We start from the raw sequence: 21,948 nt of genomic DNA on the forward strand, positions 1-21,948 counted from the left end.
CTGAGTTTGGTTTAAGCAACATATCAGCACTTAAATTTAAGACCTCTGTTCATAGACCTCTAACCCTCCTCATGCTTTAGGCATCTGAAATTTTATACTTTAACAATCCAGAAGCCTTGTATTTTCTGGGCACTGGCAGAAACAATGCACCTAAAATACAACTGTGTAGTTCAACATTCAACCAAGCCTTGAGGGCACGACCTGCAAAGTAATTGTTCTTTGGCTGTTCTCCTCTTAGGAATTCATTTTCTAGGCATACACATTGGATTAGTATCCACACAAAGTACTATCCCTTTCTCTCAAACATTAGCCAGAAAAGGAAGCGTTCTTATCCTATGGCTAAGTGGCTGCAGAAGTCCCCCAGGATGCAGCAGATCCAAGTTTCAATTTTTCCTCAGCATAAGGAAATGCAAATTCCTAAGAGAGGGATATACACTATCTTGGTATATTGGAAAGTTCAAAGGAAATTGTTTACAACACTTAAATGGTTTGACCTTGCACAACACTTGTGAAAATTCAGGGAAATTAAAACCTTGGGACTGTGGTTCTTCTTCCCACTAGGAAAAAAGTTTATAAAAAGCTGACAAAGATACCGACTAAAAAAATAAATAAAAACCTTACATACTAGCACTAGGAAAGTGCAAAAAGATGCAGTGCAAATGTGCAAAGGCAAACTAGATGGCTGTTATCATTAATCATATTATATAAATCATATACCAATGTATTTAAAACACAGTTTTGTGAGGTCATATTTTAACTCTTGGGTTTTGCGACTAAACATTTTCTTTTACAGTGACTAAGTCATTTTCTAGCATAGCATCTGAACCAGACCCAAATAACAGTAGAGTGCAATGCCCTTAATTACATCTGACATGCTATTTAAAAATTAAGCAGCAATTTTCAAGAAAACATACAAGCATAAATGGCATATAATTTTGATTATAGAAAGGATTTTACCCCATGAAAAGTCTCATACAACTGTCTTCACTAAATTCTGAATACTTCCCAGAAGTACATTCGACAGCCTAACATTGGCTATGTGTGGTTCCTTCTTTCACTCATAATTTCCCACAGAAAAAAAAAAGACATTTAGTGTTTTGCACAGGGAAGCTTTTAATATTTCATTTCTATTACTAGGCATGTCTGGTCTAAGCAGACAGAGAGCAGGAACCTGAAGATAAACACCTTGTAAGAGAAACTAATAATGACGAGATTTGTGATGATTTTTTGCACCTCTGTTGTAGCCTGGAAGGTTGATTGCTTCACATTCTTGTTTAACAAGCAAACCCCTTTTAAATGTTAAACAACCACAAGAAGGAACACTACCTAATGCATAGCTTAAGTTCTACTTTTGCCCTACAGAGAGGCTGAAGGCACACAGTCAGGGAGCTGGCCTTCACACAGGGATCACTCTCATGGTTGCCAAGAGCCAAGTTCTGACATGAGCACTCCTCACGATTTGCCTGGCATTGCTGCAGCCAGGAGGGCCAAGAACTGTAACTAAAACATGCAGTCCTCCAGCACGGAGGGGCTTTGGTGCAGACTGCCACATCTTGGGTATGCTTCAGGGCTTCTTTTTCCATCTCCTCACCTCGGTTGCCACAGACCAACTTGCAGCCCGCTGCCTCACCTCCAGCCTGAGTCACAGTCCCACTTCCCCACGTCTTCTTCAGCTGCTAAGTTTCTTCATTTTCCTTCCTGCCTGAGTCAGAGGTCATCCTGCCTCCTGACACTCCCACCACTTACATTCTTTCTTCCTCTTGACAGGCCTCACCCTACACACACACTTCCAAATAAGCACCCATCTTAGGCTCCCTCTTGATTCCTTCTTCCCACCGTAACAAAAATCAAGGAAAAAGGGATTTGTAAGGTTGGTGGGATATGTCTGCAAGCCTGGCAGCACTGTTGGACCAGTGAGGTCCTTTCTCTAACAGCTTAGCTAGTACCTGAAGCCATTCAATTTAACCTGCAACCAGCTGTGGACAAGTCTCCCGCTTACCTTCTCTCTGCTTGTGGATCTCCCAGAATGGGCATCTCACCCTCATAATTGCTGTTATAGAATGGACATGGATGAAAACACTCACAGCCTCTAGGTTTTGATTGTTAAATCCTACACCAACCCTCTTGTTGGTCCATTCTGGCACTAGTACCTTGCTGCTAAAAGCTCAGACTCAAGACCTAGTGCCTTATCCTTCCTGAACGCCTGTTGTAGCATTTGCACGTCCTCCCTGTCAGGGATTCACCTGCACAAGAACACACTTTCCAATCTCAATTCTTCAGTGTTCAAAGTATGATGTTTAAAGCAAGCAGCACATGTGCTTTACTTAACCTCTTCCCTCACTTCACTCTTCAAAACACAAGCACAGATCTAGAAAGAACAGCAGAAACAGTATGCAAGTCTGTTCAAGCTTCTGAGGGCTAGGGCCACTGCCTGGGACAGGGAAAATGAACACCCATTTCGGTTTTGGTAATGGTTGGGCTTCCTTGAATCTCTAACTGTATCTCTCCCTGAAAAAATATGAAATAAAGCTTTTTTAAGCGCCTTCTTTTTCCCTCTATGCCCTTCTCATTTCTGAACAGCAAGCATCACACAGAGATGGACAGAGGAGGTTAAAGAAATACCAGAAAACTAGTTTTAGCAGACTCCAGGCAATAATGTTCAGCTCCTGATGGCCCTGCTTCAGCTTCAAAGGTTTAAAAACACACCACTTAATGCCAAGAGCTAGTTAGACCAGAGCCCCTAGAACACAAAACAATTAACCAGTTCCTGGAACCACCTCTAACTGGCACACAGATTGCTGTGTTCCACGGTTGTAGATGACTTTGTATAATCAGGAGCAAGTAAGAAACATCCCAAATTATAAACCACTTTGTCCACAACTCTGCCCATTTCCTCTCCAGTGTAAGGCATCACTTTGTCTCTCCTCTACACAGTGGACATCCCATTGATGTGTATCTGCTTTCACACTGTCTAAACATGCCATGGATAATGCTCCCTCCATCCCTGATGCCACTGAGGTTCAGTACCTATCTCTGAAAGGCAGGACACTTCCCAATGAGCCAAAGAAGAGGCTGACTTTGTGACATACTGGCTGTGCTGGTGGTGTTGTTTTAAACACACAGCCCCATCCTGTAACTTGCACTGTTATGGCACTTGTTATAGATCCATCTCTTTTCCACCAAACGCACACAGAGACTACTCTTTCTAGACGTAAATGCAAATGTAGAACTTGAACCACGTAATTATCTTCTACAGTTTTAGAGATAAAATAACAAATCCTAATTTTTATTTAAAGCTGGCATACATGAGAGAGAGAAAAAGAAGTGAGCAAAGACACTTGAGAACTAACAATGTCATTGAGAAAATCATTGTCCCAACATCTCAAAGGTTTTCTCTATTACTGTAAATATTAACATAACAGCAGAATGTTTATCATCAGAAAGTCCCCAAATTCCCCAGCTATTTGTTGATTCAGGTACACTGGCATGATATGGCAATCCATGGTTATATATTAAACCTGTCTGCCAATGTAATAGGTCTGACATTGTGCATTTATGAATGCACAGACTGAAAGATCATACAACCGTCCTAGAAAAAAACCCTTTTTAGAACATTTATTTCACTCTTTCCATATCTCAGCTGAAGTATTCCTGGAAAATCCCACATGAATTTTTAACTAACCTCGCTGTGTAGAAAGATATCATTAATTAGTCCCTGCTTGGAAACCACTGAAGCAGATTAAATAAATTATTATATTATCTTACAACTTAAGAGCTAGTCCATAATAACAACACAGCATAGTTTTAAGCAGGGGAGGAAGTAAGCAATACAGTGATACTACTCAAGAAACAAACTGACTATGCCATCATTAGATGCTGTCAAGCTTTTCTAAATCTTAACTTTTTGTTTGCAATAAAAATGCAGGATTCTTTACTGAATCTTATTTTGTATACAGGGAACTAAGCAGCTATAGTGCAGCAGTAGACAAGAGCAGTGGCACATATAAAAAAAAGGCCTTTTTCTAAGCAATTTTGTAAATTAAGGACTAAAGTAGACTTATTTCAGTAAGAGTTTTCTGTGACTGCAGAACTCAATGAATCCTTGACTCCCTGACACGGTTTTGAAAACACCTGTTTTCTACTTTAGACAGGACATAGATACCTGAAAGTAAATTTTATATAAATGAATAATTGGTATGGAAGGAATGATCTGGCATGAGGAGTATAGAGTATGCTTACAAGGTACGTGTAAGAGAGCTCCTTATGGGGAAATTTCCATAACCTTATTTGTTCCACAGAAACTCTGGGAAGACAGCGAAAAAAATCTCTTGGTATACAGTGCAAAAGCTATTTAATCCTACACAGATGAGTTTAGAGAATAATTTTATCTGTCTTAATAAAACCACATTGCAAACAAATGATTGCAACAATTATTTGTTGGATGTTTGTCCATATTCGTCAAGAGCTTTGCTCATCAGAACATTGTATCTTGAAACAAAATTATGTGTACCATATGAGTTTCTTGATCCTTTCTTCCTACTACTCAGTCCATAAAAGTAAAGCATGGTTTAATCAAGGAAACACTAAAACAGTAAGCATGCCTTCATTTTTATTTTAAAGTCAGCATTTATTGTTACTTCAGGGTGGAATTTTCCCAACAAAGAAAAATGCTAAATGTTTATTTCATTTTACCCTTTATTACCTTCACTGCTGTCAAGTGTATCAAATATTGCAAGCAGAAGTGGTTTTCACTTTCAACAAACAAAAGTAATTTGTAACACAGAAGATACTAGCTACATTCTGATACAACAGTCAAATAGATAACAACAGAAACTTCTCCTGTTAAAAGACATTAATAGCTATATTGGAGATATATATATTGAAAAAAAACCACATAAGCTTAAATAAAGTTTTATTTCCTTCTTCCTTTCATATCAGCTATTCCAATAAACTAAGTAGGAAAAAAGAATTTTCCCAATTCATGCAAGAAGTAATATTAATATAGAAATTTAATAAGTAAAACCAGATTAAGGTTGATCAAGCAGCTAATACTGACTGAGCTACAATGGGTTTGTATTTGTTATTACTGTTCTTGAACCGTACTGTAAGAGCTGCATATCAGACCTCTGCAGAATGCTATTTGTTTATTTTCAGCAGTTCATTGCAAAATTTGACTCTGAACTTTTATTATTCAGGAAATTGTCAGGTACTTCTTATACCACACTGCCACTTTACAGGAAACAGAGAAGTCACAGAGAAGGAAAAACACAGGAAGTTAATATTCTCTACATTTTACTAGTGAAAAACAAACACCTTAAGAACTACTACACCAACTGAATGTGTTCAAAAGGAAAAGAAGTGCAACCTGGCAATATAAACAGATAGGTCACTGAAGGCACAAATTAAGAAAAAACACAATACAAAATAATTCATAAAATCAGATCACTCAAAGCTCTTTGGTCACTGTTCTGGTTTGAGCTGGGAAACTTGTTGAAACTTTCAGTTTCTGTACAAGCCAAAAGAGAATCAGATTTGCCTCACTGCTGAAAGTTTCATGTGGGTAAGAAAGAGATGCAAAAAGATGTAAAAAAAAATCTAGTTGACAACTTTGCAATCTAGTATTATGAAAGACTGAAAAAAAAAGCCTCTGAAAAGAACTTTACAAAATGAAACAAACAGGAATAATCAGCAGGACAACAGCACCATTAAATACTAATGGTTCTTACCTGTTCGGATTGGTAAGTCTGAAGGGATGTAATTTGTACTATTAAATAATGCATTCATTCCCATGAACTGATCCATTGCAAACATCTACATTGAAAGAAAATATACTCTTCATTATTACATGTATACATAATTGCATAAAGCATCTATCAGCAAAGAATTTCAAAGTTCTCTGCAAATATTGAGACTGCAAACACTTTGTTGAATTACATGAACATCTTATAGCTAATTTATTTTTACTGGCAACAGCAGTGCAAGTAGAGCTGATAGCACTGCCCCAAGTTCCACCACTATCATGAGACCGCACCGACCTCAGCACAGTTTGTAAACGTGCATTTTGCTTACAAGCACAAACAACTATATATTCAAAAGAGCTTATACAGTAAATTTTGAAAATCTGACACTAGATGTCTTGCCCAAGGCCTTGCTGAGAACCTGTGAGTTTTCATTTTCACTTCTCTGATTAAACCTCACCAGACTACATTCCTTATGTAAATATATTGACAAGGTCTAATGCAAGAAACAGTATACCCAGGTTAAAGTTTAATTTATTTTTTTTTTAACACTGACATATCTTAACTCACTGTAATTGTTGTCAGGTATAAATCTACTTCCAAAGTGGAGCAAGTATAAGGGAGAAAATACTTGCTCTTTGAAAATTAGGGTGAGTAGAAATGATCTGTTCTTTCTTTAAACTTTTCACCCAAGCACCATTTTCACAGTTCAGATCTAATGAGATCAGGAAGACCTGATAAGTTATGCCTACCAATCTGTATGAGTGAAGGAACATTTTACTCATCTATGTCAATGCAAATATCATAAAAAATTACACAAAAAGGTCTTCTATGGCATAAGGGGTTTTATTTTCAGAAAAAGTCCACTGTCCACCACAGCAGAAACTTCACAGTAAGTGTCACAGGCAGGCAGGGCATAAAAATAAGTAATTTTTCCAAATGCTTATTTCAGCAGGTCTAGCTTTCCTTTACATTTCAACCATTTAACTAGTGGCAAGGCACTTTACAGATCACATAAAAATCACCTTAGGGAAAAAAAAAAACTAGATTTCCCCAAATCTGACTTCTTCAGTGCAAAATGCTTTGATATGTCCATGTTGGTAAGCCTAGAAAATGACAGGACAGTATGAGATAAAACCTAAACAGAGAGCTAGAAGAGGATACAGGTATACTGAAAACATACAAATCCACTTACTTGGGGATCAGATACTCCCATAATATAGGAATCTTCTCCTGCCATTTTAAGTCCTGAAACAGAAAACCATGATTAGAACTCTTTTTTTTTTCAATGTACAGTAGTAGAGAAACCTAGAAAATGCTAAAAGCCCCATCTCTGAAACTTCTTATTTTACTCATCACATTAATGATTTTTAAAATACTTTCAAAATTCCTCAGGATTTGGAAGGGACAATGTAAGGACAGGATAGGTTACAGCTGGGATTTTCCACTGCATACTCTCAAGTAACTAAAAATTAATATTAAAGTCCTGAAGTCAAAATTTCTTCAGGAATTAATTAGTTTCTGTCTTTCCTCTGACTATTCTGTAATTAAGACTTTAGGCAAAATCATTACCATACTCTAGCAAAAGCAGGACTCTGCATTCTTACACAATAAAAAGAGCATTCTGAGCATTCATGAATGAACCAGAACTGTTTTCTTGTGAAGTATTGCTAAATGCAAGACAAAGATACCCAAGGAAGAGCATCCAATATTTTTTACATTTTATAAATACAAACAGGAGTCAAATATTGACTAATTTTGGACACCTTTACTTCCAGCAGTCCACAAGTCCTTAGCACCCACAACGACAGAGTGCTGACAATGACAATTATGGATGTACAGCATTCCCAACCCTCTCTCACAGGTCTACATGTAAATGCTGGACACTGGGAAAGTTTAGGTTAGCTTAGTTTTTCAGAGGCCAGTAGTGAGGGGCCAGGAGAAGAGCCTGTGAATTTGCTTAGGAATTTATAAGGTCTATTAGAAAATATTAGTGTTATTTCCTCTAATGTAGATGTTACTGAAAGAATTTTAATTTCACCTATGTTGATCTCACTAAATAAGGCTCTTCAAGGGAACATCTGAAAATAACTGTATGACTATGTCAAGAGGTTCATGTCTGCATGCAAGCAGACACTAAATAAGGCTAATAACTAACAGAAGTCAGAAACATGTCACTGGCCCTCATATTCCACCACAATGAACATGAGCCACGTTTTCCAGCAAAGTAAAGTGAACTATGAAAACTATTGCACTATGAAGGAGAGTTGCAAACGATCAGTGAATCAGCAAAGAAAAACTGAGTCACCATGTACCTTCTACAGCAACTAGAAAGGCAAGTATCAATATGAAAATTGGAATACTTAGGTACTTCACTTTGATGGAGACTCAGCTCATTAACAAGCTCCAAAGCCAACATATAGGCACCCATCCCACACAAACTAGAAAATGGGAAAAAAAAAATAAAATAGAGAAATACACTTAATACACAGATGACTTTCAGGAAAAGGAGGTTCATGTGGATAAAATTATTTTTGACTCTACAAAGTAAAAAGTACACACCTGACCGTAATTCAGTTTTAAAGAGAAATATTTACTGGGTAATATTTATTTGTAGTATTTGAGCAAACATCAAATAACTGGTCATAAGATTTCAGCCAAAAATTAGTAACAGATAGAACAAGCAGCCAATGTCACCCATGCTGTACTTTATCACCCAACACATCAGGATTTGAGCAATATAAAAAATACCAGTCAATCACATTATTTCATAGGCACATTCACAAAACATTATTTTCATCAACAACCTATTATCGTTATTGTTAATCTTTATGGAAAAAGTTAACATAGAATGCATAAAAACCCCTCAGCATACAACAAAATTTGCTAAGATGTTTTTGTTTGACTTCTGTTCCATAGAAATAAAATAATCATCATTGCCAACTGACATACTGAAATCACTGAAACAACTGTAATTTAGTTTTTGTCAAACAGTTCCCAGTGAAAAGTGTCAGTATTACAGAAAACAATCTGAATATCTCAATAGCCAACATTATTTACAAAGCATCAGAAAATACCAACCCTGTTGATGCACCCTGCTTAGGTAACTGAGTGCAAATGCCATGTTTCTTCTGCATAAACAGAATAAAAACTGGTCTTGTTTTGTGATCTCATATTTAAACACTTACTATTTCATGAGTCACATATGCAAAACTGTGTTCAAAAATACCTACCCAGACAACACAGCAAATGTCCTTGTTCAAAAAAAATATTCTGAGGAGCTAATGTGAATAGCATCTGCCTACTTGCCTGTTTGCTAAATGTATAATTTGCAAAACTTCCAAAGCAAGCATCTCACAGCTTTTTCTGCAAGCCCAATAGGACAAATTTAACAGTATGTTCTACTGCCTTTGCCCTATTCTAGTTTCTCAGACTGCACCACTCTCCCTGCAGCAGAACTCTGTGAGAACAGCAGTTCTCACATCTGCTACGCTTCCTGGTCACATCTACAGTTCTACATTACATGACTTTCCAACAAAGCGGAAAAATATCGCAGAGGCAGTATTTCTGAAAACTTTTCATTTGAAGTACTTCGATGTAAAAATTAAAATCCATACAGAAATAAAATCTATGTCTATCTGAATTTCACCTTATGAATGCAGTCATTTCTGCCTTTTTAGCTGATGCAGTGAACAATGCCATGACAGGAAAACAGAAGTTATTACATATGTCCCCACTGCAGTACTACATTCAGCTCTGGGGTCCTCAGCACAAGAAGGACATGGACATGTTGGAGCAAGTCCAGGGGAGGGTCACAAAGATGCTCACAGGGCTGGGACACCTCTGCTCTGCAGACCGGCTGAGAGGGTTGCAGCTGTTCGCCCTGGAGAAGACTCCAGGGAGACCTTACAGCACCTTCCAAGTACCTAGAGAGGGTCTACAGGAAAGCTGGAGAGGACTTTTTATGAGGGTATGTAGTGATGAGGCAAGGGGAAATGGCTTTAAACCAACAGAGGGTAGGTTTACATCAGATAGAAGGAATAAATTCTTCACTTAGGAGGGTGGTGAGACACTGGCACAGTTTGCTCAAAGAAGGTGTGGATGCTCCAGCCCTGGAAGTGTTCAAGGTCAGGTTGGATAGGCTTTGAGCAACCTGGTCTAGTGGGAGGTGTCCCTGCCTATGATGCAGGGGGGCTAGAACTAGATGATCTTTGAGGTCCCTTCCAACCCAAACTATTCTATGATTCTATGAACATTACAATTGGAAGCAGCAAAGCAACTACCTACATATTGTGGGTATGTACTAATGAATGTCTAACCAGGTATTAAACACAGTCTCTCTTGCATTAACAGCATAGGTTGTTGTTACTTGAGATCTTTCGTGTTCAACAGTCAGCTGCAGTGTTTGGGGGGGGAAGGTTAAAGATTTTCTCTCGGGCCTGAATGCTAAACTAGTTTATTATAAACAGATTATGATTTAGATGTGCAAATGTACATCTTTGTGTATGTGAACTGACACTTGATTGCCTTTTCAGGGCCTAGACAAAGATTAACCCAGCAGTTTCAAATGACCCTTCTAAATGACTGAAAACACCCTCAGTTTCACTGTTTTGTCCTCTTCAAAGCCAAAAAAACAACAAAGATGTTCTTGGACCCCTACCTCCAAACTAGAATTTGTTTCCTTAGGATTTATTTAGTTAACAAATCTCTACACTTCCTCTTCTTACATGATAATTGGTGCAAATCCAGAGTCGATAACGATCAAAAAGTGAAAAAGACACTTGCAGAAAAACAGTCCCTAGCATTAACTGTGTGACTTTTAATTGGCCTCTTCCCTTACTGCTCCATTTCTGCACTCCTTTCCTACATGCATCAAATGGTAAGATTAGCATCTACCTCTCTCCCTACATGAGCTGCCACCTCTATGAGGCAGAGACTGCCACCTCTCTCTCATTGGAAGATGACTCAATTAAAATTGTTTTGTGGAAATTCATGTTATTATATATGCCCACTTCCTGCATAATCTCCAATTCCCACAAGTTGTACTGCACACTTGCATCTACAATAAAAAAATGCCCCAACATCTGCAGACTACAGGCAACCACAGCAGTCTCCACCCTGGAGATTGTCTGAAGTCTTTCAGATAACAAGGCTCAGGAAACAAAACATTTCAATTCACAGTATTTTTAAGTGTGAAAATTTAAAGGCGGGTGAAGCAACTTCATTTAGCTCCTAGTGCAATGGGAAAATGTAAAATCCAGCTAAACTTGCCCAAAACCACACAGCTGTACATACTGAGTGTGTGTACATGTGTGCATATGCATACATGTGCAGTATTCCTTTCTCCTCACAGCAGGTCAATTGCCACTTTGAAAAAGGTTTAAAAAGGGAGAAAAAAACCCAACAACTAGGAAGTTGTACATACATACATGCCATATATATGGAAGACTATGGGGTTGCACCAAACAACCAAGCAAATAGAATGGCAGTAACTTGGCCATCACTCCTCCTCCTCAGTAACCAAATGGCACAACGTACAAGTAGGCATAGCTGGAAGAACATGACTTCATTTATTGCATTCTGAATAATTGTTTTAAAGCTTCAAAAGGATCAGGCATTTAAAATGGAAACAACATAATTAAAGAATTAAAGTAGGAATGCTCTCATCCAGGAACAAGAATTCTCATTGCTGTTTATCCCAATCATTTGATTTCAGAGCTCTTCCCTGTTCTCCAACATGCATTGTGTTCACCTTTTAAAAACCAAGACAACTTTCCCTATCCAATTTTTTTCAGCCCTCCTGACTTATCAGAGTCCAGATCCTTCCCTCTACTTCTCTTCAACTTTCCAGTCTGAATTTAACGCATGAGGTAAACCCTTGTCCTCTTTGATACCAGCATCCAATAAAATCCCTACAAACTTGGAATGGGACTTCCTATTACCTTTCTACAGACAATCATGATCTTTATTACCCACTCCATTGCACTTGTGAACTGGAATTAGTCTGATGGTTTAAATAAATTTCTTCATCGAAGAACATTCATCGCTTAATTTCTGAGATGTTTTACATCAACCTGTTCTCACCTTTCAAGGCTGGATTCAGAAAGCAAGCCTCAAGGTGAGAAACTCAACTACTATACTTCAACTGACCTGATATACAGAAAGAACAATACTTCCTGAAAGTATTCTAGTAGTGCTTTTTCTCTTTAACTCGGCTTTCATTGTAATTTACCTGTTAAAAATAAACTTAACTGAACACTGAATGAAAGTAATGAAATCCACTGTGGTTATGTTCTTAGCCTGTTTATTTTGCTTACTAAAAATAGAGAGGAATGAGGATGAAAAAAAAGCAAAGACATTCATGCTTTATATATTATATTGAACGTATATTTTTGCTACATCAGGGCTATAAAACATGGCAGACTATGTGACTGCAGAGAACTATGTTTTTAGGAACAGCAGCTAGAAATACTGAGGTAGAAATAGTAACTGCTGTATTGTACAGTCTACCATATCTTTTACCTGGCATTGTTTACTTAACTTTAAGTGGCAACTATTTATCCTTGAGCCTCACTCTCCTACCCTTTGCAAAACATAATCTGTACCTGTATAGAGACAATTGTTCTAGAGACCAAAATTTCCCAAACAGAGATGCTGGGAAAAAGTATTGTGCAATAGAGACTTGGAATTGCTAGGTCAGTGAGGGAAGGAGGACAAGAGCTGCTGAGATGATTTTGGCTAGAGGCCAGAGCATGCTGCCCTGACAGATCTGAGATACTGATCCAAGCTGTTTAGTCTCAAGCCTTCACCACCACAGTCCCTTCAAAGTCACAACACTGCCCACCCCTTTTCAATGCATGGCCTTTTCACCCTGCTTCTGGCCACCTCTTCAATTCATCCAGTACTTCATTTCCTTTGAACTCAGTTATTTTTCCCAGAATGCCAGAAGTACAGCTCCAGAGCAAAAACCATTTTATTCAAAATAATAGGTGATAAACAACTAAAGTATTATGTATCATATGAAGTAAATAGAACCAAAATATAAGGCAACATCATGCATACTGTCACCCACAATATTGGCATAAATATCTTTAGCACAAATGGGAAAGAAAAACATGCTAAACACAAGAAGAGATTGCTAACTTGCTCAGATTGACAAGAAGCCCCATCAACTATGTTATTTTGAAGAAGTTTTAACTCAGATTTGAAATTTGCCTTTAAATGTTACATGTTTACTACTATTTCTTCTCCTATCTATGACTTCAATACCTGGGGCTGAAGGGAGCTGTTTTAAGGAAACTGTATTCTCAGTATACAACTCAACAATGCTCAATTTCCGCTAAAGCAGCAAAAGGAAGTTGTATTTTTACATTCCTTCAGGTACTACAAAGACGTGTAATCGCTCAATAAAGATTTGAGTGTAATTTCTCAGTATACAAGTAAGGAAAAGTTTGTGCAGAGAGACATTTTTATCAAAGATTCTACTTTCCTCTGCAGACTTTTTCTTATCCATAGACTGTTGCATTTGCAATAACACTACATAACCCTAAATGACACTATTTGTTTTTCTAATATAACAACACAAATTGCCTCCTCTTCTTAATAATTAAGCCTGTTTATTATTTCCTGTTGGGTGGGACCTGGCAGTTGCCTCTGTGTATTTTTAAAATTTAAAAATTGTTGAATTTAAATTTTTCAAATATTTTTAGTCGTGAGCAGATGCATTATTTGACAACAGTAGAAAAACTACAAAATATTTAGGAAATTAAATCAATCACAAATATTTAAGAGATTTCAGAAGTGTGATGCTCTAAATCAGAATTCCTGGGTGCAAAATTATTTTATGACTCAAAATCTAGAATCAAATTTATTACAGTAAATTTATTATTATTTGAAGAAAAAAAAATCATAGCATAAGAAAATTCAATTGGCAAAGAGTAACTGGACTACCTGAATGGTTGCTCCATTAACTATCTGTGCAAACAGAACTTTCGTTTCATTCCTTTCCCAAGTATCAAAGTAGTGAACTAGTATGTCAAGAGGAAACACTAAAATGCCATAAACATATAAACTGTTTTTCCATGATATTGTTGGAATAAAGTTAGAATGTTTTTGTTAAAACATATTCAAAGCAACTTAAACCAAAGGAATAAACAGTATTCAAATATATGGCAAATATATTCTGGTACATGTATAATGCTAAGTATATGTAAAAATACTGAGGTTCAACACAGCAAAACAGCTCTAGTAACTACGCTGCATTTTAGCCACATGGGGTGTTACTACTACTTGAACTAAACTGAATATCATGTTAAAATGCTGTAACTTTTCCTACCGATCAGAAAAAAGACTGACGTGTTCTCTACAAATAGTTCTATTTCATACAGAAGTTGTTCATCAGTCAAATTTTGAATTAACAAGCCACATATACCCATTTCATAAGCCTTAAGTGTCATGAATCATCAATATTAAACTGCAAACTTTTCCTTTTTTTTTTTTTTTTTAGGGGAGGCGGGGGAGCGTGGTGGGAGGGGAGCACGGGAAGAACAGTGTTTCTGAGAAGCCAAGTAACAAGTAAACCCAAGATTTCAGAAGTCTAGTTGACATAAGGTTTCCTGTTATCATCAAGTTCACTTACACAAGTTCTGGGGTCTTACTGAAGACAGTCCCCTATTTTATGAACAACAGTGGCAGAAGAGGGCTCAGAAAATAGCAAGGGCTGTTAGCACTGCAATCACAAAAGTCAGCTAAGGGATTCTCAGCGTCCTTTTAGTTCCAAACAACCACTGAAAACATAACATGACAGAAACAGTTTACTAACACCAGTAAGTGGAACCAAACAGGTCAAACTGAGTCCAGCACAGTCACAGCTATACCCTAGTTTTCAAATCTATAGATGGAAAGTGGTTACTAAGGCTTATTTTTTTGCTTTTCACAAAGAAATGGTAAAACTCTTGCAGTCTCAGTTTTCTACAGTAACCTATGACACAACAAAACCCACTTGGACTAAACTAATGAGACCAAAAATCACCTGCTTACTTCGTTTTTACTTCATTCTTATGTTAAAATCTATCCATCTTTAAACAGATAGAAATATGATCTTCAGCAGAAACAAAAAACTAAAGCCAAACCCAAGTAAAACAAACAAAGAAAACACAAACAAAGCCCAACACCACACAACTCAGACCTACTTTGCACTTGACCTGTTGATACCAGAACAATTTGCTTGGAGGACAAATGAAACAGAGGTATTTCAGTTTAGCATTTTAAATGAAGAAAAAACCCATATTTGTGTCAAAAGAACATAGAAGTTGAAAGGGGGAAATAATGCTAGTAGTAGGAATAGTAGCTTCCTCCCCACACATGGTCTGTCAGCTTCACCTAAATGCTAAACAAAGGATTTTACCTTGAGACTATAATAATTTGAAACATCTTTTAGGGCCTTACTTTTGAAAGTGTCAACAGTGCTTCAGCAAAATACATATGTTTAAATGAAAGCACTGAAGAAGATTCAGTGAATTATTTCTGTGCTTGAAGTTAGATGCAAACTGACTGCCTGACTGACCTAAGGGCACAGTTAACGCAACTATAATTATGATCTTATCAATGTAGAACTTCTTAAAAGGTTCACAGCTTATTTAGAGGACATCAAATGACGACTTCCACTTCTGAAATACCTGTGTCAAAGCTAAAAGTGACCAAAACCAGGAACTGGTTTTTCATTCTGGCCTGAAACATTCTTTCCTCTTTGTTTCATAATAGCTGTGTTATTTTGTCTGAGAACCAAAGGAAAGCTATCAACTTGTTAGAAAAAAGACTTTTTAGCTAACTTTAGACTTTTCATTAGTTGCTTACCTAAATGAGTAACAATTTTCTTTAAGACTGATACTTTTGAATTCAGAGTTGGCAAACAGCACTGACAGGCGAAAATATCTTAGCAAGTTATTTTGAAGCGATCTATGAAAACACAGAATTAACCAGAATCTCTGAAGACCACAGAATTTCATCATCACTACATCAGAAAACCAACTGTAAGTTAGTAAAAAATATATTGTCTTTCACTGTATCTTTGCAACTTCGAAACCAAAATCTACTTTGTATACAAGCACCCTTGATAGTAAAGACTCACAGGCCTTCAAACTTAGTTCCTGTACTTCCAGGCTCAGCAATAAGCACAATGACATTAATTCCTAACTGAACATATTTCTGGAGTTTGCATGTATTCATATGACAGTGGCATGGGAAGTTTTTGGGAAAAGGAAACTCAAAAATCTATTATTCAGCAAATTTGCATCAGTGATATTTATTTGTAGGTATCCTACTGAATTCATGTAATGCCACTTCAATGAAAAAATGCAAATTTAAATTTATTATTAAAATTGATTTTTAAAGTCAAATACATAGTAACTGAGAAACAATTAGAACTGCTGTTTTTCAACAAATGAAGCAGGAAATTTTCAAATGTGCACATCAGTGAAATATCTGTCTGCTTTCCACCCTCCCACCCTCTTCCAAGATTGTCTTTTTCTCTCTCTCAGCAAACTTTTTTTCAGCAAACTTTTCTGATTTCAAAATAAACACTACAAAAACATTACCAAGGTGCTGCCAGAATGAAGTAAATGAAGGTATGAAGTTTATCCGCTACAACACTGTTTTTTAAAAACATACAACATGATGCAAAGTGATACAAAGTTGTTCTCTTATCTCTAGTCAGCATATTCATTTCTTGCATGAGAAAACGACTCCATTTTTTGATGACTATCACTGATTGATATTTCTTTCCTTACAAAGGGTGGAAAGAAATATTTCAGATTAAGTTATTTAACTAATCTTGCACAGATTTCAGCACTGAGATTCCTTGAAATCTCCACACACTGTGGCAGATCCTGACAATAATATTTCAGCATAACTGTTAGCTAAATTCTTAAGCCAGAGAAGTTTGCAGAACAGAGTATCTGCTTCTGGATTGTTACAGGCTGCTTTATCATCTTTCATTTTCTCAGTTAAACTGTAGTCATTTCTGTAGATTACAAAACATTGCAGACAGGATATCTTAGAATGACGTCTTGGTTAATGCTTTCCTAGAAGGGGCAGCTACATTCTTTTCTGAAAGAGTAAAAATGCTTTGACTGAAACGCTATTTCAAAAGTTGGTACTACACAGTACATAGCACAGAGACTCCGGATGTCAATAAAATCAAAGTGCTAAATTTTCAACTCCGTTCTGTGAGCTTGACAGCGGTGGTGTAGCACCTCACAGAATCTAAGACGTGAGGTGTTAAGGCAAAGACTTCATCCACTTTTCTCTCTGAACAGAGTAAGTGAAAAGAGAACTTCTGAAGCACAAAACATGTCAAATATGATCAGCACTTTAAAACCGCTTTTAAAAATAATAATAATCTCTATTTCCTTTAAAATGTTACTCTTAAGCAAAGATTTTGAGCATTTTAAAACAGGAAGTTGAAACAGCAGATGATCCCTTGTCTCTTAAGTCTTATTCCCCAAATGCTTACAGGCACTCACATTCACTTATTTGAATGAAATCACACAGTAGTACGCTGCATTATGATAATAACCCAACAACACATAGCATGTGTCACAGAAATAATACTCCGCTTTTTGTTCACATAAAATGTCAACAGCGCTTTTTTACCAAAGTTACCATAAAAGCAAAAAGCATCGATAGGTAAAAAAAATTGTGATGACGAGAAGTTGGATATTCTTGGGTTTTAGGTCAAGTGTAACAGACCAATCAGTCTAATAATATTCGTCCTCATGATGAGAACTTTTCAGTTTCATCACTTATTACTAAATTACCTTTAAAACCCTCACTCTTTCCTACCTTTTAACGCAGCCTTCTTTAAATACTATCTGCGACACTCTTGGGCTCCACCCAAGACGAAGACACCCGAAGCCGCCAGTACCAAACTCACGTTTTGATGCTGTGCCCCGGCGGGCGCTCCCGGCCGTGTCTCAGGTGGAGCACGTACGTGTGTCACCTCCGAAACCAAAACTGACAAGAGCAGCACCTCCTTCACCCTACGAGCACCCGCCACGCCGTCAGCACAAGTCGGGCTTTCAGAATTTTTCACTTTACCGGACAGCCTGTCACAGACACCCCTTTCCTCGCCAGGAAGACCCCTGTAGCACCCCAGCAGCAAAGCCCTGCCCGGCATCCCGCCCGTTCCCCCGGCTCGCCGCAGCCGCCGCGCCGAGCGCGGGCGAATCCCGCGGCAGTTCCTCCCGGCGCTCCAGCGGGAGCTCCGCGCCCGGGCCGAGATGGCAGGCGCGGGGCTGTTCGCGGGGACACGCTTCCCGCCGGCAAGCCTCCGCTCCGTGGGCTGCCGCGCTCCCCGCGGCGCTGCCGCCCAGCCCAGCCCAGCCCGGGCTGGCGCGGGGCAGAGGGAGCGCAGCCAGCGGCAGGCGGGCGCCGAGGCGCGGACAGCGGAGAAAGAAAGCGGCGAGCGGCGGGTCAGGGGCCGCCCGGGGCTCACCGGGGCAGGGCAGGGCTGGCGGAGCCTCGTCCTCCAGGTCGTGGTGGCGGTGTGCCGCCGGCGGGTCCCTCAGCGCCGCGCCATGTAAGCGGCGTGCCGCCGCCCGCGCCCCGGCTCCCGCTCCGCTCCGCGCGGACTTTCCCCCTCCTTCCCGCCCGCCCCGCCGGCCAGGGCAGCCCAGCGGCACCGGCCTGCGCAGCCTCCGCCCCTGCCCCCGGCCCGCCGCACTTCCTGGCTGGAAATTCCCGCTGACGCTCCGGCTGCGCGAAGGGCCGCGCGGGCGGGGCGGGGCAGGAGCGGGAGCAGGAGCGGGAGCAGGAGCGGGAGCAGGAGCAGGAGCAGGAGCAGGAGCAGGAGCGAGCGGCCGTCGGGGCAGGAGGAGGGGCGCTGGAGCCGCCCCGGGCGGCATCCCGGAGAGGCAGCGGGGAAGGAGCCGGGGCAGCGCCCGCAGCTCATCCGCTCGCCGGACACGAGATCCCTCTCCCGAGGACGGGCCTTCCCGCCTGGATGAAGCCGCGTAAACACGCGAGCCTTTTCATCCCAGGGGAGTTACCGTCGCCGGAAGAGCAATCCTGTCGTCCACGTTCCTTGGCCCACGGCGACAATTCGCGACTCTTCTGTAGAGACAGGCCCGACCCGGTGGCTGCCAGTGGTTTTTTAGTGGTTGACCCTTAAAAGGTTTTGGAAGGGAAGAGAGACTATGCATAGAGTGAATGTAACCCCACTCACCCACCATCTGGCTGGCTTTCCCAGCCACTTCGTAAAGGAGGTTTACAAATTGATTTCCACCTGGAGCCTGAAAATATCAGCAGAGAGTACAGGCCACACAGCACCATTTTTCTGTGGATTTATACAGCTGCTGGCAAAGCAGGCTTCTAGTCACTTAACTTCTGTTAAACAGTGCCAGCCATCAATAATACACTGCTTAATACCAAAATCCAAGTTTGTAGTACAGTAACCAAGTCTCCCAGAGACATCTAACCAAGGCTTAAGAAAGTCAGCTAGTGCCACGTTTAATTGACACAAAAATTTTGGAAAACATTTAAGTGCAAACATATTTATGCTGAATCTTAGAGGTCTGGTTTGCTAAGAGTAAAGAGTCTCGCACCTACCATGGTTCACCTAATGTATGTTAGCCCAGAAAGTCAGCAGCACATCTGTGGGGATTTTGTTATGTTAAGGCCACATGACAGGGAACTTCATTAATTACTTGAATGAGACTAACAAAAATCATAATTGATAAGAAAAATTAAAAAAATATATAAAGGAATCAAGGTGCATGATTATTGCTGAAACAAGGAACTGTAATCTATGGCAAAAAAGGTATTCAAAAGAAATGGCGTCAAATCATAAGCCACCTGTTGACTGGAACAAGATGAAAGGGGTATTTTTACCAGAGAGCTCTTACAGCCCCATATTTAACACTATACAGATAATCCAGTCATGTCATGGAGGGAGACTATGCTACTGAACACTTTAGTCTATCCAGATGGTAGCCGATTTCAATCCTGGAAAGGGGGTAGATTCAGATGTTACATTTAGTGCCACATGTCTGGATTGGAGCAGAGATACACTCGTTTAAAATTATGCTGAGATTGCAAAAGGGAGCTTGGAAATGTAAAGGATTTTCTCTACTCTCTTGACAAGAGAACTTAAATCTCATACAGGTTACGTATACATAGGTATGAATAAAGAGTCATCCTTTATTTGGATTGCCACTCATGCTCTGTGATGCAGTTCTAAAAATGCATTCCCCCATTCACTTCCCAGTCCAAATTGGGAATTGAGAATGACTCAGCATTTCTGAGTAAAACATGTTTTTCCTTATTTAATGGGGATACTTCCGGACACTCAAGACCCAATAGTAATCTTTTCTGTGGAAGCAAATACACTGAGTTAAGCGGAACAAGTGAGGAAAGAATTGGGTCTCAAAGCCTTTCAAGAAGGAAGTCTAGATGGATTTTAAGTACAAGAAGTTTCAAAATAGATTCATTTGAAAGGAAAGGTGCCATGTCACAGCTAATCAAAGGTGTGCTTACAGGGCAAAACTTGTATGAACAAGTACCAGGAAATCAGACAAGGTGGAAAAGTTCCAAAACTTAAGGAGACTTACCTGGTGGATTTATTTGAAAAGGACGAGTTATCAAGTACTCAGGCTCAGCTTTCCCTATGAAGTCCTAATCAGCTTCCACAAACATCTAGGTTTTAAAATAAATTCCTCTTCTCAATTACATTTAAAACATAAATTTGTCTTTTCTAGAGCTTAATGCTGTAACAGAAGTGTTATTTCTACTGAAACCCACTATAGTGCCAGGCTGTAAGCCCACAGTTTTGTAAAATTATCTTCTCAGGACACTCTAGATAAATGAACTGCTCTAAAGCACAGGATTCCCACCTGAGGAGCCAAATAAGCAATTATTTCTCTAATCCAATTTCCAGCTATTAGGAAAATCAGGCAAATAATATAGACTCAGGTGTGAGGCTCTTGTAGAGAGCCTCTTTCCTAGTTAGCACTGGTTTCCACTGTTACCATCAAGATACTTCAGTACCTGGACAATATCAGCTCACAAATGAAGAGCAGGTGATTAGACCTGAACCCAAAGGAGCAAATGCTTCTGTCGTTGAGCTGAAGGGAGTGTTGTGAAATGTTTCTAGCCATGTTTCTGGTACCTGGACAAGTGCATTGGAGGAAAGGCTTTCTAGCTCTATGTTTAACCAAGCTGTTTCACCTTAGCTTGTGCACATTTGTGTCTCCTCATATGTAAATGCAATCTAGAAGCTGCTTCTGTCCTCTGCTAGGTTTGGTCTGGGAATACAGATCCCTCTCCAAGGTCGGAAATCTTTGGCCTCAGCACTTTTTAATCCTGTAACTAATAAGAGATAAAAATATAAGACTAGCAGAGGTTTTTAAAGTAATCACTCTTTCCTTTAATTGATATGCCTGAATTGGAAAAATTCATTGATGTTTCCTACATTATTTTTTTCTGTTTCTGAGATATATGTTGGAATCAAGATAGGCTCTTTTCCTTCCCTTTGACATAGTAGGTTTGATACTAAAACAGGAAGAGATAAGAAAAAGTCTAAAATAGTTACTGAGAGATACTTGCTTTTAATGCTTTCAGCTGCCTATCTTCATTGACCTGTTCTGCCATATTATTCAAATCTCTTTCTGGTCAATCCATTATTTATTTTTCATCCAGATAATCCAGAAGTTCTAACCTAAAAACTGATTTGCCTTAGATGATGGCCAGTGATCACCTTACCACACTTCAGTCCTCATAGAGGTTTGTCAGTGTTTAACCAACATCTGCTGTTGGCATTGCCATTATCTTCTGTAACTTGAATCCACCAGAAACATAATAAGACAACATATTTAACAAAAAAATTGTATTTAATAGGCAAAGTACACATGCAAAGTATACCAGTTTGAACTGCAGCTGGAGTAGGGTCTAGAGTTCAATGATGCTGCTAAATCCCCATATTGCAGCATCCATGAGAAGTACTTTCTGTCATCTCTGTCGATTTTGGTGGATGATGACCTGGCCTCAATTCATCATATATTTCATCAGACTTAGATGGACGCAGTGACACCCTGCAAAGCTCAGAACAATGTGATGTCTTCTGTAGTTACACAGGTCACATCCCTAATGTACCTTTTGCTTGCTTCATCCAGAGCCAAAAATCTGACATGGGATCTCATATTACCTCCAAAGTGGT

General features: G+C 39.2%; 1 protein-coding gene across 4 annotated transcripts in view; it reads right to left on the reverse strand.

Moving 5' to 3' along the window:
* Positions 1–18,404, reverse strand: part of NFKB1 (nuclear factor kappa B subunit 1) — a 55,643-nt gene extending 37,239 nt beyond the window's left edge. For 2 of the 4 annotated variants that reach the window (XM_051790487.1, XM_051790486.1), the window contains exons 1-3: positions 18,232–18,338; positions 6,934–6,986; positions 5,727–5,811 (exon numbers count right to left, since the gene is read on the reverse strand). In XM_051790487.1, the coding sequence (XP_051646447.1) occupies positions 5,727–5,811; positions 6,934–6,978 (130 nt within the window). In that variant the 5' untranslated portion in view covers positions 6,979–6,986; positions 18,232–18,338. Of the gene's footprint in view, positions 1–5,726; positions 5,812–6,933; positions 6,987–18,231 lie in introns of all 4 variants that reach the window. The other 2 variants (XM_051790489.1, XM_051790488.1) reach the window with 2 other exon arrangements.
* Between the last annotated feature and the right edge of the window lie 3,544 nt (positions 18,405–21,948).

This window comes from Manacus candei, unplaced genomic scaffold (genome assembly GCF_025592945.1).
Source record: "Manacus candei isolate 608988 ecotype Guabito, Panama unplaced genomic scaffold, ASM2559294v1 h1tg000028l, whole genome shotgun sequence".
NCBI classification, from domain to species: Eukaryota; Metazoa; Chordata; class Aves; order Passeriformes; family Pipridae; genus Manacus; species Manacus candei.